At 41.1% G+C, this 15,110-nt stretch overlaps 1 protein-coding gene across 1 annotated transcript; it reads left to right on the top strand.

The window, feature by feature from the left end:
- The first annotated feature begins 13,789 nt into the window (after window positions 1-13,789).
- LOC110317227 (vomeronasal type-1 receptor 46) lies at window positions 13,790-14,722 on the top strand. Its single transcript, XM_021191656.1, has one exon. It carries the CDS (start codon window positions 13,790-13,792, stop codon window positions 14,720-14,722), a length of 933 nt encoding a protein of 310 aa, XP_021047315.1.
- Window positions 14,723-15,110: the final 388 nt, after the last annotated feature.

Genomic DNA, 15,110 nt, shown 5'->3' with positions numbered 1-15,110 from the left:
AAATACAGGAAATATACAACTGTATGCCATTCTGGGCCTTCCCATTAATCTCTGGGGCAGAGATCTATTATCCCAGTTGGGATTGATTATGTGCAGCCCCAATGAAGTAATTACAGCTCAGATGATAAACTCTGGGTTTTCCCCAGGGAAAGGTTTGGGAAAGAATGAAGATGTGACTATTTATCCCATCGAGGCCCATGGCAATACTGGAAGGTGAGGCTTGGGGTATTTTTGATGGGGGCTATTGATTCAGCTGCACCCCCAGGGCGCTGTGCAGATCCCAAAATGTGGAAAGGGGACTCGCCAGTCTGGGTGGATCTGTGGTCCCACATAACCAAAAAATTATACACTGCCCAATTGCTAGTGCAGGAGCAATTACAAGCAGGGCATTTAGAAGAGAGTAACTCTCCCTGGAATACCCCAATATTTGTCATCAAGAAAAATTCAGGAAAGTGGAGATTGTTACAAGATTGAGGGCTGTTCATGAGACAATGATTCTGATGGGAGCCTTACAACCTGGGCTGCCCACACTTGTGGCCATACCTTTGGGCTATTATATAATAGTTATAGATCTAAAAGATTGTTTCTTTACTATCCCCTTACATCCTGAAGACAGAAAGTGCTTTGTCTTTAGTGTTCCTGCTATAAACTTTAGAGAACCTATGAAGAGATATCAGTGGATGGTCCTAACTCAGGGTATGGCTAATAGCCTTACCTTGTGCCAGAAATTTGTGGCCTCTACTATAGATGGTGTCAGAATTATGTGGAAGCAAATTTACATGATTAATTACATGGATGCTATCTTAGTAGCTGGAGAAGATGGAAAACAGGTACTCCAGTGTTCAGATGATCTTAAAACAGCTTTACAGACTGCAGGTTTACAAATAGCGCCAGAAAAGATACAGTTGCAAGATCTTATACTTATTTAGGATTTCACATTAATGGTCTACATATTAATAATAATAAGGCCAGTTTTAGAACTGATTCCCTTAAAACACTTAATGATTTTCAAAAATTGTTATGAGATATTAATTGGCTACATCCATATCTAAAACTTACTACAGGAGAGTTGAAGCCTCTGTTTGATATTCTTAAAGGAGGCTCTGACCCTAAGTCTGACAGGGCTCTGACAGAGGAGGGTAGAAAAGTCTTGCAGTAGGTTGAAATTGCTATTTCATCCCACTTCATAACTCATATTAATTATTCTAAGCCTTTATATTTTCTCATCTTTAACACCAAATTAACTCCTACTGTGGTTTTTTGGCAAACTGCACCCATATTATGGGCTAAGCTTCCCTTATCTCCTAAGAAGGTCCTATATCCATACTATGTGGCTGTAGCTGATATGATTCTATTTGGCAGAGATAATAGTCAGAAATATTTTGGAAAAGACCCTATTTCATAGTGCAACCCTATACAAGGCATCAGATAGATTGGCTCACGCAAAATTCGCAGCTTGGACTATCATATGTGCCCTGTTCACTGGCCAGCTAGATAGTCATCATCCACCAGACAAATTGGTTCAGTTTTGTAATCACCATGAATTCGTTTTTCTATCTCACACCACACATGCACCTATAGAAGAAGCAATGCTAGTCTTTACTGATTGTTCCTCATCAGGAACAGCTGTTTATGCCTTTAAAGATTAATTAATCTCCTTTGATACATCATCAGTGTCAGCTTAATTGGTTGAATTGCATGCTGTTATTACTGTGTTCCAAGCATTTCCAAATCAAGCCATCAATATTTATGCAGATAGCTCATACTTAGCTCAGTCTATCCCTCTGCTAGAGACTGCTGCAAAAATAAAACACTCCTCAGAAGCAGCCCAACTTAGATCAAGCCATAAGGGCCCATGAGTTACAGCACCTTAATTCACAAACTTTAAAGATTATGTTTAAAATGATCAGAGAACAAGCTAGGCAAATTGTCAAACAATGTCTAGCATGTGTTACACTTTTACCAGTTCCTCATTTGGGCATAAATCCAAAGGGTCTAATACCAAATAGCCTCTGGCAAATGGATGTTACTCACTATAATGAATTTAGAAATCGAAAATTCATACACATATGTGTAGATACATACAGTTTTGTCTATGCAACATTACAAACTGGAGAAGCAAGCAAACATGTGATCACTCAGATGCTAACTACAGTCAATGTACTGGGTGTGCCTAAACAGATCAAGACTGAAAATGGTCCAGTTTATACCACTCCAGTTTCCACCAATTTTGTGAAAAGTTGGGAATACTACTACATAAAACAGGTATTCCCTATAATCTATAGTGCCCAGGTATGGTAGAAAGGGCACATCAAACCATTAAATATCAATTTGAAAAATTAAAAAGGGGGAATGGTACCCTACCAAGGGATCCCCAGAAATATCCTTCATTACACACTATTTTAATTTTTTAAACTTTGGATTCCGAGGGAAAATCTGCTGCAGATAGATTTTGGTATCCTGATGCTAAAAATAATTTTGCAACAGTCCTCTGGAAAAACCCATTAAGCAGAACTTGGAATTGGCCAGACCTAGTGCTTATCTGGGGAAGAGGTTTTGTCTGCATATATTCCCAAAAAGTAGACACCGCATCCTAGCTTCCAGAGAGACTGATTAAACAAATAGACAATAACAGATCCGGGGAGGAGAAGCCCCCTGAGAATCCTGTTTTTTCTTTGCAGGGAACATGAAGATTCTCTGCATCCTGATGCTGCTACCACCCCTCACAATTGCCTTCAGACTGGAATGGATCAACACCCATAGGCCATATAACCTGACTTTGAGAGTCCTCAATGATGAAGAAGACATCATCACCAGTGCCTCCAAGGTGACTCCATGGGATTCTTGGCTCCCTGATTTATGATTTAGTGAGGAACATCTCTTTGACTGTATAATGTGGACTTGTAACTCTAATACCCAGATATGTTTTATGTGTGCCCTACAGAAAATAGCAAAAGGAGAAAATGTGGAGGCCCTGGCAAAGCATATTGTACTGGCTGGCACTGTGTATCCACAGGCAACATCTGGTGGTCCCCGCCTATAACCACAGACAAATTAGAGTCAGTATTGAAAACTCTGTGGCTGATCCAAGTAATTTTACCTGTAGTGGGGGGCAACCAAGGTATCCAGATATAAAATTTTCATTCACCGACTATGCCAAGGTTACTGATTGGAGCTCTGGAAGAATTTGGGGATTTGGACTCTGTAGCCCAATGGCCTTCTATGATTTCTCCACTACCTTTTCTATAAAACTTGACTATAAACATATCACTACCCCACCTAGAGTGGGGCATAATAAGGTGCTGGCACCCCAGCCAGCTCTATCCCCTGTCACCACTGGCCCCAATGTCACCCCAGTCTAAGTGGGTGCCACTCTCTCCTTCCCAACAATCTACTAAGAAGGCTTTGCTAGATCTTCTGGAACATGCCTTCAACGCACTCAATTGCTCTAAACTGGAGGTAACAAACTCCTGTTGGGTGTGCTATAATGCTCAATCATCCTTTTATGAAGGTATTACAGTCATGGGTAATTTACCATATCAGAAGACTACTCCTCCTGTAGATGGCAACAGAGAGTTCACAAACTGTCCCTTCAGACTATCTAAGGGAAAGGAAACCGTACTCTCATACAGTTATGCAACACCATCTTTAATATTATTACCACATCTGTGAGAAACAGTTATGTTGTTCCTCCTATTAATACTTGGTGGGCCTACACAAATGGGCTCACTCCTTGTGCTAGCACTCATGTGATGGGCCAAGAGTTGTGTCATGGTTCAATTAGTGCCTCAACATATTATTCTGAAGAACAATTTATAATTTTTGGAACCCTGTTTCAGATCAAGCTCTGCTTAGATCCAGGAGAGAACCCATTACCACAGTTACTGTAGCTGTCCTCCTGGGTTTGGGATTGACTGGGGCAGGGATGGGGATTTCTTTGCTTATTTAGCAAGGTCAAACTGTGACCAACTCTGCTCTCCTATAGATTTAGATATAGAAAGAATGGAATCCGAATTAGCATATTTGCAAAAATCATTTTCATCCTTAGTTGAAGTAGTGCTACAGAATAGAAGAGGTTTAGACCTTTTACTCCTCCAAAAGGGAGAGGTCTGTGGGGGTTGTGTGCTGCCTTCAAAGAAGAGTGTTGCTTTTATACCAACCATCCAGGCATTGTTAAGGATTCCTTGATAAAGGTCAGAGAGGGCTTAGAAAACTGCAAACGCCAGTGTGACACGGAACAGGGCTGGTTTAAGACTTGGTTCAGCACCTCACCATGGTTCACAATTTTACTCCCATACCTCTTGGGACCCTTATTAGGGCTACTTATTCTCTTGTTTCTTGGGCCCATACTGTTCAACAAAATGATGACTTTTGTATGACAGCGGATAGACACTATTCAAATGAAACCCATACAGGTCTATTATCACAGGATGGAAGTAGGGGACTCTAAAACCTCTGACATCGATACTGATGAGGAATAGCCCCTAACTTGCATGCTAAACCAGATAGCCGATGATGAGTAAGAGAACACCTCAAGACCCCTATGCCTAATTGGGAGGCCTGACCAACCTAAGACAGGAGGTAAACCAAAAAGGGCTCTTGAATATCCAGAGATGGGTAAGGGAGGCTAGAATCTGTTCCAACCTAAGATATGCATGGTTTCCATAAGTTTTCCCAACCTTCCCTTTTGAAAAAATTAAAAAGGGGGACCTGTTGGGAGCCATCTCCTAGGAGAAAGTGTCTATCATCTCTGCAGTCATCCTGGGCCTTTTATTTACAGGCTGGTATTTTTCTACCCTGATGAGAGACTTGTTTTACATACCTGATGATCTTGTGGGCAGCCCACCACAGCTGAGCCCACTCTGATAACATCTTCTCAGACACACCCTGGACTTACAGTTTAGTGCTCCCAACTGCTAGACACTTGTGGTTTAGTGTCTCCAGCTGCAGTCCCTGACTTATGTTTAGATACCCATAAACACAAATGAGACTTGATCAGACAATCTGTCTTGTCTCCATTCTTTGCATCTCTTGCCCTTCAATCCCCACTCTTTCCCTTGCAGACCCCGTAGACTGACCCACGGGCCAAGTCATTCTAGCAAGTGTGGAAATATACTACTAGCCCACAAACTCACTGAAACCTTTCCCTTTCATAAAATGTTCTTTGAGATAGAAATTTTATCCTATTTTCACAATTCTGGGCTTGAACAAAAACTCCAATACAATCTCTGTCTTCTAGCTAGTTTGCTTACAGAAATTTCCTGGTTTGGTTGCTTAGAATCCTTCAGATTCAATTGTGGATTTTACAAACAGTTGAGTGAGGGGGAGTTATCAACCTTACTAACCTTCATTCCTTTTATCCCTTTACTACTACTTAGATGGAGTCTCAGCATCTCTAACTAGCTGGAGAGCGATCTACCTCCCTCTCCATTCATGTCCTTGTTTTCATCCCTTGACTTGGTAGTATAAGCATAGATTATGCAGCAAAGTCTCATCTTCTGGTAATGTTAAACCATATTGAGACACTTCCATCCACAATTTGGGTCCCACCAGATTAGGGGCAGTGAGGAAATGAAGAAAGGACAGGCACACAAAAATATACAGAAAAGCTGGGATCTGTGATAGAGAAGCCGAAGCACCCCAGAAGCTGAGTGTGTATATTATATTCAGTTGAAAAAAGAAGTGGTGTTATTGAATACAGATAAACACAGAAGCAGGTTATTTCATAAGGTTGTGCAGGCAGGCAGGGTATTGCATACAGTTGTGTAGGGATGCAGGTTTAGCTTGTCACAGGGGTAACTGTCTCTGTAGGGGTCAGTCTTCAGGCTTTAAACATCTGAGCAAGGAGAAGGTATGGTGAACATTCTCTACACACACTGAGAACATTTCTACTTGGACCAGAGGAAGGCTTTGTCATCCCATTCATCTTTTTCCAGGTAAGGTTTTGCCCTTAACATGGATCTATGCCACTGGTCATTGACAGAGCTGTGCCAATGGCAATTACACGCATTCATTCAGGATTTGGCTAGTTTCCTACAGAACCATTCATAAGTCAGATCTTTCTTAACCTCTCGGAAATGTTCCAGTTCATTTGGTTAATGGCACTGTCATGGTGGGAAAGCATGCCAGCAAGCAGCAGGCATGGACGTTGGAATATAAAATTGAGAACTCACATCATTTTTTGTTTTTTGTTTTGTTTTTTGTTTTTTGTTCTGTTTTTTGGTTTTTTTTTTAAATTTTTTAATGTGGAACAAGTTCACTAACTTTTTACTGCTTCTCTCTGAATCTTACATGCAACAGGACTAAGAAATTTCCTTAGAGAGTAAGAATTAATCCTTAGTCTTGCTCCTTTCCTTAACACTTAAACACAATTTTAAGCAACTCTTCAGAGTACCCTTCCCTGTTCTCTCAGCCTCAAGAGAATTTCCTCCTACTGCAGTGTTTCTGACACACCTCAGATGCAGGCTGTGACACTGTCAGGAAGAATAATAGATGTCAGTGTGCCCATAAGTCAGGCTGCTGAGGTCCAAGTAGGCTGAGCTGGACAGCGTTTCTGTATCCTGTGAGCTTCTGTCTTCAAACTTCTCTCTCTCTCTCTCTCTCTCTCTCTCTCTCTCTCTCTCTCTCTCTCTCTCTCNTCCTTCCTTTCTTTCCTTTCTTTCTTTCTTTCTTTCTTTCTTTCTTTCTTTCTTTCTTTCTTTCTTTCTTTCTTTCTTTCTTTCTTTTTCTTTCTTTCATTTTCCTCTCCTCTCTCCTCTCCTTTTTCCTCTTCCCTCTTCTCCCCTCTCCCCTCCCCTCCCCTCCCCTCCCCCTCTCTCTTCTCCTCTCCTCTCCTCTCCTCTCCTCTCCTCTCCTCTCCCATCTCCTATTTCCTAATTCATTACATTGGCCATAAGCTTCTTTATTTATGAGTCTGGGTCCCTACAACAAAAAGTTGTAGGAACTGTATTAAAGGACTGCAGTAACAGGAGGGTGAGGGCCACTGCTCTGGAACATCTTGTTGTCTCACCTCCTTGTAAGCATCCTGTCGTACAATAGCCTGGTATTTCACTTTCAATCTGTGACTAAGAAAGTTTCCCTCCAAGATGAAAGCCTTTTAACTCTGGAGGAAATGCTACATAACAGACTTATAACAAGGGATTTCAGCATCCCATTTACAACTTGTTTAAGTTAGCCAAGTTGTTCAAACTGCTTCAGTTTAGACATCAGTAAAATGTCTCTTATAATAGAGCTTGATTCAATACAAATGAGGATTGGATAAATATGGGTAAAGCAGAGGTAATTATGACTGACTGTAAATAATATTAATAAATGTTAAATAGTTTTATTAGAAAAAAAGATAAAGTAGATGCAAGCATCATGCTTAGCTGTCTCTTCTGGTTGTACTTAGTAAAGCCTTTATCTACTATAACTTGATGTGTGACTAAGTCTTTCTCTATGGAGAATTAGTATATATATAGTTTCTCCTGAGTAAATTTGAGACTGTGATTTATAAAAGAATGAGTTCTATGTATAATCAAGAATTTGAGGATCAAGGACCTATGTTGGCGCTAAAGCATCATGGCACATTGTGATTCATCAGAAATGTGTATAGAATGGTACCCAATGGGGATGATGGGGAGGCATCAAGCTTGCTCTATGAAACATGTCAGCCCTGAGACCTAACCAGGATTTCACTGGAAATGCATCAATTTTCTGAGCTCAGCACCGTCAACTTGTCACTGTGTTCTAGGCATCAACAAAACTTCCCCTGCAATCTCCATAAAGACCAACCTTTGATAACAGCATCTCTTTAGAGAAATTTGGAGTTAGAGTCAAATCTTGATTTTGTTATGATCCTTCTCCAGCTTCTGATGCAAAGTTTTCATTCTTTCGTGATAACTTCAATGTCCTGCTGCAACTGAAAGTCTAGTTTCAGCCTCCAGATAAATCTCATTCTGTCAAGATCTCTTCTTAATGAGAACTTATATCTTGACCCCAAGCATAGAATAAAGAGTGAACAGGATAAGTATTGGATGAATAAATATGGGTGGTATTATTGTGTTAGATTAAATGTGCACTAAGGTGCTTTCATGGGCTCATGACTTTTTCACCAAAGGCCTCCAGTTGTGCCTCTCTCCCTCTACAGTTTCCTATCATTTCTTTTTAAATTTACTTGTAAATGTCACTCACAGCTCAAATCCTAAAGCTGGGCATATGGAAATTAAAGCACACAGAATTAATACTTCATGGAATCCAGATACTCCACATGAGAACTGAGCCAGCAAAAGGCTGCCAATTAACACTATAGGGCATGAGCCTCAGAGCTCATGGAAAGTCATGGGAGGCCCAGGAGTCTTTCACCCCAGTGTAGACACATCACAAAATATGAAATGGCTTAATATTGATTACACCCGAGGTCCAAAATTAGCAAAGTTAGAGTTGTCTACTTGGTGCAAACTTTCTGATCCATCCTGAAGGTATTGCAAGATATCTCAGATAAAGTTTGTGCCCAGCCCTCCCCAGATGGCTGTTACCCAGATCACAGGGAGTATGATCAAAGGTGAGGAAGATGCTCCACTGGGATGTCAGGTTCCCTGCTCTCCAGTGAAAACTTGTCACCTATAGACAGTAAAATTACAAATAGTTGATACACATTAGCAGCTCCCTTAATCCAAGTCTACATAGGATCCCCTCAGCCACAGAGTCCTTCCCTGCCATGTCCATCTGGGTAAGTGTACTGCACCCAAGTGCAGAATCACAAGGTGTTTCAGTCCTAGACAGACTGAGATAGAAGGAGTTCCAGGGCTACAGGGTGTTTTTCAGCATCTGCAAAGGAGAAACTTAGCTCTGACATGACTTCAGCACAGTTCTGCATGGGTAATGAATGTGTTTTCTTCTGAGCATATTCTTTTTCTGTAACTCCTAAAATTCTTCAGTTTTGCACACTTCTGGCATATCCATAGATTTTTGGTTTGCATTCATTTTTTCCAAAGTAAATTGATTCTCTGTATCAGCACTTAAGTCACACATTGAATTTCCTGACTTATTCTTTCTTACAGATATTCCCCTGTTACCAGATCTTCTCAAGTTAACAAGTTAAACTCACATCTTAATGTAATGTCCTCATCTATGTGTCTAAAAGAGGTACTGGACATGAATTCTGTGGTTTGAATAATTCAGAGATATACATCTGTGGTGGTCTGAATTCATTTGGCCCAGAGAGTGGCACTATTAGGAGATATAGTCTTCTTGAAGTAGATGTATGTACCCTTGGTGGAAGAAGTGTGTCACTGTAGACACAGGGTTTAAGAACCTCATCCTAGATGCCTAGAATCCAGTCTTTTCCTGTTTGCCTTTGGCACAAGATGTAGATTTCTCAGCTCCTTCTGCACCATGCCTGCCTGAATACTGCCATGCTCCCACCTTGATGATCATGGACTGAACCTCTGAACCATAAGCTAGCACCAATTAAATGTTGTCCATATAAGATTTGCCCTACTTATGGTGTCTTTTACATTAGCAAAGGCATTTGTAAGACAGAAATTGTTAACAGGGACTGGGGCATTGCTGTGATAGGCCTGATAATACTTTTGTTTGGAAAGGTGCGGACTTTGGGATGTTGGATTTGGAGTGAAATGGGATGCTGTAAGTGGGGATTAATTGGCCATCCTAATAGGAATATGAAAGACTTTGTTGCTGAGGGTAATTGAACTGTGGAAGCCTAGCTCTAGAGGTTTTAGAGTAGAAGAAGATTAATATGTGACCCAAGCCCTTTGGCAGAGCCCAGACGCTCAGGTGTGGATCCTAGAACTGGAACAAGAAATTGTAATGTTGAAGTTGCTTTGGAGACCCCAAGATGTTCAAGCTGCCAGAGCTGTGGTATATCTGCTGAGGAAAGCTGCTGAAATGGGAGTGGAAGTTACCCAGGTAAAGGAATATGTTGCAGTCAAAAAAGATGAAAAAGGAGTTGGAGATCTGAAAACCACTTTGATATCAGACATGGAGATTCAGTTTGAATTTTGCCCAGTTGGTTTCATATCTTGCTTTGGGGATTACAGTTAAGTGATTGGATGAATCTCGAAGAGAATTTGAACTTGGTAATTTTTACATGTTTCAGACTGCTATAGAGTATTAGGGCATTGGAAATTGGCCTAAATGTATTCTATACTATACTATGGCTAGGTATGTCCCTCATAGACTGATGTGGTCTAACAGTTTTATGGGGGCCAGGGAACAGAATGTAATGGTTTGAATATGGTTGGACCAGGGAGTGGCACTATTTAGGATATTTGGCCTTATTGTAGTAGGTCTTCCTTTTTTTGGAATAAGAGGATCACTCTCAGTGTGAGCTTTGAGACTCTCCTACTAGCTTCCTGGAAGACAGTCATTGCTTGTTTGCCTCTAGAACAAATGTAGAACTCTCAGCTCCTCCACCACTATGCCTGCCTGGATCCTTCCATGCTCCCACTGTAATAAGAATGGGCTGAACCTCTGAGCCTGTAGCTAGCCACAATTAAATGTTGCCCTTCTAAGAGTTGCCTTGGTCGTGGTGTCTGTTTAAAACCCTAAGTAAGCAGAAGAAGCTTTCCAAGGAAACGAAAGTTCATGTTCAAAGTTGGACAGTGGACATCCTCACACTTTGTTGCATCTCACTCCCAGTTCATCTATAGCTACTAGATCTCAGAGACTGTGCTTAGCCTGGGCTATGACTCATGGCACGTCTCAGCTAAGGGCATAATTGCCAGTTTTGAAATATCAAGTCCATGCTGAACTTGGTGGTATTTTGCCTGATGTTTTCCCCAGGTCCTAAAAACAGGAATTTATGACTCTTGTTTCTTTGGAGAAACAATTACAAGTACTCAAATAATGGGAAAAACTGGATTTTGTTGCTTTCTCTAGATCTGCTCTCTCTTATAGCTCCCATGATTCCCCAAAGTATCTTTTCTTATGGTGTTAGGAACAGATAAACAGAAATCTATCTCCCTTTTTGTTACAAAGACTCCATCAAAGCTGCTGGGCAAGGAGGCCTGTGGTCCCTTGATCCCTCATGGGATCCATCACATCTCAGGTGCTGTCAGGAGATTTTCCCCCTAAGAACAGTTGGGTCTCTGTAGTTCCAGCAGGAATCTGTGACAAAACTCCTTTCAGGTGTGTGACAAGGGTCCTCTGGGACTTCCTGTTCCTTCACCAAAGGAGCATACTGTCTTCTCTGGAGTTTCTGAAGATGTGTTTTCAAATGCTGAAACAGTATAGGTGCAAGGGTGAGCTTGGAGGACAATAAAAGGTATCAATCACTTTTTAGCTAAAGTACTTTTTTATGGTTTCCCCCACCACAACCGCATAGTCACTTTTGTTCATTTCCTCTCTGGACACACTGTTGACATCTGCTTAGTGACATTTTCATTGAATGAGACAATGGTGGGTTTTCCCTCACTATCTTCCAAGTAGTTGTCCAAGTAGAATTGTTAGATGAAGAATACTGCCTGATGCAATTCCATTCTAAACAGAACCTACTTTCATGAAGCAGAGCCAGTCCCACCTTCCAAAGCATCAGTCCATTGTAAAAGGAGGCAGAGCAGGATTGAGAGTGATGGTAGCATGGTAAGTGTGGCTGTGTGACAATGACAAACACAAACATACAGCTTAAAAAATGTAAGATAGACAGGTATTGCTTAGACGTGACTTACACGCTGCTCTTTTTACACAGCCTCTCAGCACCAGGGATCAGGTAGGCTGTATCAATGTTACAGGGGACTACACAGACGCTGTGACTTTCTAGTTCCTGGATGAAGTACACCAAAAGGGCCATAAGCACCTAGCATGCCGTGGCTTCTGCAGAGAGGTTCCCCTCTTACATCTCACTCTCTTCTCCCCTTGCTGTGTTGAACACTGGTCATCCATTTGAGGCCTATTGATGATGCCATGGATCTTGGGCTGTCCATGATTTGTGAAATTGAAGGATGACATAGTGCCTACAGTCATGGATTCCTGGCTTCATGCAGAAGAGAGGGCTATCTCTGTTCTCCTGGATGGTTAAAGCCTTTACAGTTGCTCTATCAAGGAATGCTCAGTATTCTTCTGGACATTTCCTGATCTAGGTACATTTTGTCTCCTGTTCTGCTCTCTACACCTTTCCATTTTTCTCTCCAACCAATTTTACAAAGCCAAATTATTTAATATTTTCACCCACTGTCCACATCGGCTCTAAATTATAAATTCTTACCCATTGTTGATGAATTCTAATATTTCCTTATTGCTTCATTTCATAATTCCTTGATCTTTTTTAAAGATCTGAAGTCTGGAGAAGCCTCTTGTACCTAGAGTGAAATGGAAGACTCCTGTGGAGCCCATCCTTCAAGACTGGGTGTTACTTTTCATTTAGTCATGACCTTAGAATGGGATGTCCCTGAGTCTATTGTAACTGTAGTTTTGTTTACCACCCTGATTTTACATACCAAAAGAGAGAAAATTAAGAGTATGTTCACACTGTTATTTGATTCTCAAGGTCTTTTCACAAAGGCATAATGGCAGAAGATTGAAGTTATAGGTTGGATGCAGAGTCATTAAGAATCTAAAGAAAGATCACAATTTTAAACTGCTTTGAAAGGGAACATGGTTCCATCATTCTACTGTATTGGTCATTTTTGTTTTTTCCGTTTCAGGCAGGAAAAGGGCTGATCTGTCATTAACAAAGCTGAATTGACTCTCCCAGGCCACATGACAAGTTACTGCATGAGAAAACCAGCAGCTGACGTGTCTATAGAGATCATTCTGTGCCTGAAACAATTCTATATTTGGTGGGTATGTATACAGCATGTTCTTTCACAAATAGGGTTCTCTGACACAGGTATAGGACTAACTGTCCATATTATCTAGAGGAGCTGACTGTAGCTCTGAGCCCTTAAGGTTACACTCTAAGGAAATGTCAAGTGTGTAGAATTTGATTCAGAGTCCAAATTGGTAATCACTTGTTCTAAAGATTTATTAAGAATATTTGGCCTGGCCCGGCAGTGTTGGCACATGTCTTTAGTCGAACCACTTGGGAGGTAGAAGATGGCAGATCTCTGAGACATAGGCCAGCCTTGTTTATAGCATGAGTTCTAGGACAGCCAGGGCTATACAGAGAAATGTTGTTTGAATAACCAAGAGTAAGGAGAATGAAGAGAGTAGAGGAAAGATGAAAAATGGAGTGTTTGGGGGAGGGAAACACACAGCACACACACATACACACAAACACACACACACAGAGCACGCGAGAGAGACAGAGAGACAGAGAGAATGGAGAATGAATATTTTCTCTTGTTGGCAAAGGAGCAGAATAAAGTAGACACTGAAATAAAATGTCTCTGTGCACTGGAACACATGGGTACACAGTTCTGCAGGAGAGCATATTTTATGCAATCTTCAAAATTCAAATTCACCAGATATGTTAAGCTACTTTGCATCTGACAATCTAGTGAGATGCATCTCTTGCCCCAGAATAAACCATACCCATGGACCAGCAGAGGGAATGATTCTCAGAATTCATGGAAATGTTTAATGTACGAGGATGTTTATATTCAGAAGTGGCCTCACAGTAGTACACACAATTTGGCCTTGATTAGAAAGCATTAGGACAGTGGGGACAGTGGGCATGGCTTTGTGATCCTATGAGCTATAGCTGAGTTTGGTGACATGGAATCAGGATGAGGCGATATCTTTTTGCCAGCTCGGTGTTGGTTGGAATTTGTGAACAAAGTCATATTTTGTAATGAAGAGTTTTCTCTTCTTTTCTCAGCTTTTTCTATTTGCTTCCTACCCACATACAATGAATAAAGCCAACATTCTCCGCACTGACACAAACATGAAAGTCATATTGTTCTCTGAAGTAAGTGTTGGGATCTCAGCTAACAGTATCCTTTTTATTGCCCACCTCTGCATGTTCCTTGGTGAGAACAGACCTAAGCCCATTGATCTCTACATTACTTTCTTCTCCCTAACCCACCTAATGCTGCTTATAACTATGGGACTCATAGCTGTGGACATGTATATGCCTTGGTGGAGATGGGATTCTATCACATGCAAATCCCTTATCTATTTGCACATTCTTTTGAGAGGCCCCACCCTTTGTTCTACCTGCCTGTTGAATGTCCTATGGACTATCACCCTTAGTCCTAGAAACATCTGTTTAACAAAGTTTAAACATAAATCTCCCCATCACATCTCAGGTACCTTTCTTTTCCTCTGTGTTTTCTATATGTCTCTTAGCAGTGACCTATTCTTATCGATTACTGCTTCTCCCAATTTGACCTCAGATAATTTTCTGTATGTTACTCAGTCCTGCTCACTTCTACCCATGAGTAACTCCAGAAAAAGCATGTTTTCCACAAACATGGCCATCAGGGAAGCCTTTCTCATTGGTCTCATGGCCCTGTCCAGTGGGTACATGGTGGCTCTCCTATGGAGGCACAGGGAGCAGGCCCGGCACCTTCACAGCACCAGCCTTTCTTCAAAAGCCTCCCCAGAGCAAAGGGCCACCAGGACCATCCTGCTGCTCATGAGCTTCTTTGTGGTTTTCTACATTTTGGATTCTGTTATCTTCTACTCAAGGATGAAGTTCAAGGATGGCTCAATATTTGTCTTTGTCCAAATTATTGTGTCCAATAGCTTTGCCACAGTCAGTCCTTTTGTATTTATTTGCACTGAAAAACATATAATTAAGTTTTTCTGGTCAGTGTGTGGCAGAATAGTAAATATTTGATTATTCAGTGATGAGTATGGACCCAGAATATAATTCAGTATGTTGTCATCACAGCTATGGATCATGACATTTTGGAAACTTTTAGAGCCATACATTGATATATAAAATTATCTTTTTTCTATTAAATGTCTTTCCATTGTGTGGATAAAAGTATATGAAAAACAATTAAATCAAAAACTTTTGAAATGAAATGTCTATTTTTAAAAATTATTTTTTTTCACTTTACATCCCAATATCAGCACCCCTCTCTTCCCAGTACCCTTTCAGACAAGTCCTCCGTTCCTCTGTACCCTTCTCTTCTGACATAGTGAGCTGCCATAGACCAGCCCCAGTCGGCCTCTCTCAATCCATGGGGAATCAAGGTTCCAGACAGGTGGGCATGGAGTTG

This window comes from Mus pahari, chromosome 2, assembly GCF_900095145.1.
Source record: "Mus pahari chromosome 2, PAHARI_EIJ_v1.1, whole genome shotgun sequence".
In the NCBI taxonomy this organism is placed as follows: domain Eukaryota; kingdom Metazoa; phylum Chordata; class Mammalia; order Rodentia; family Muridae; genus Mus; species Mus pahari.
This window is presented reverse-complemented; position numbering and strand designations above follow the sequence as displayed.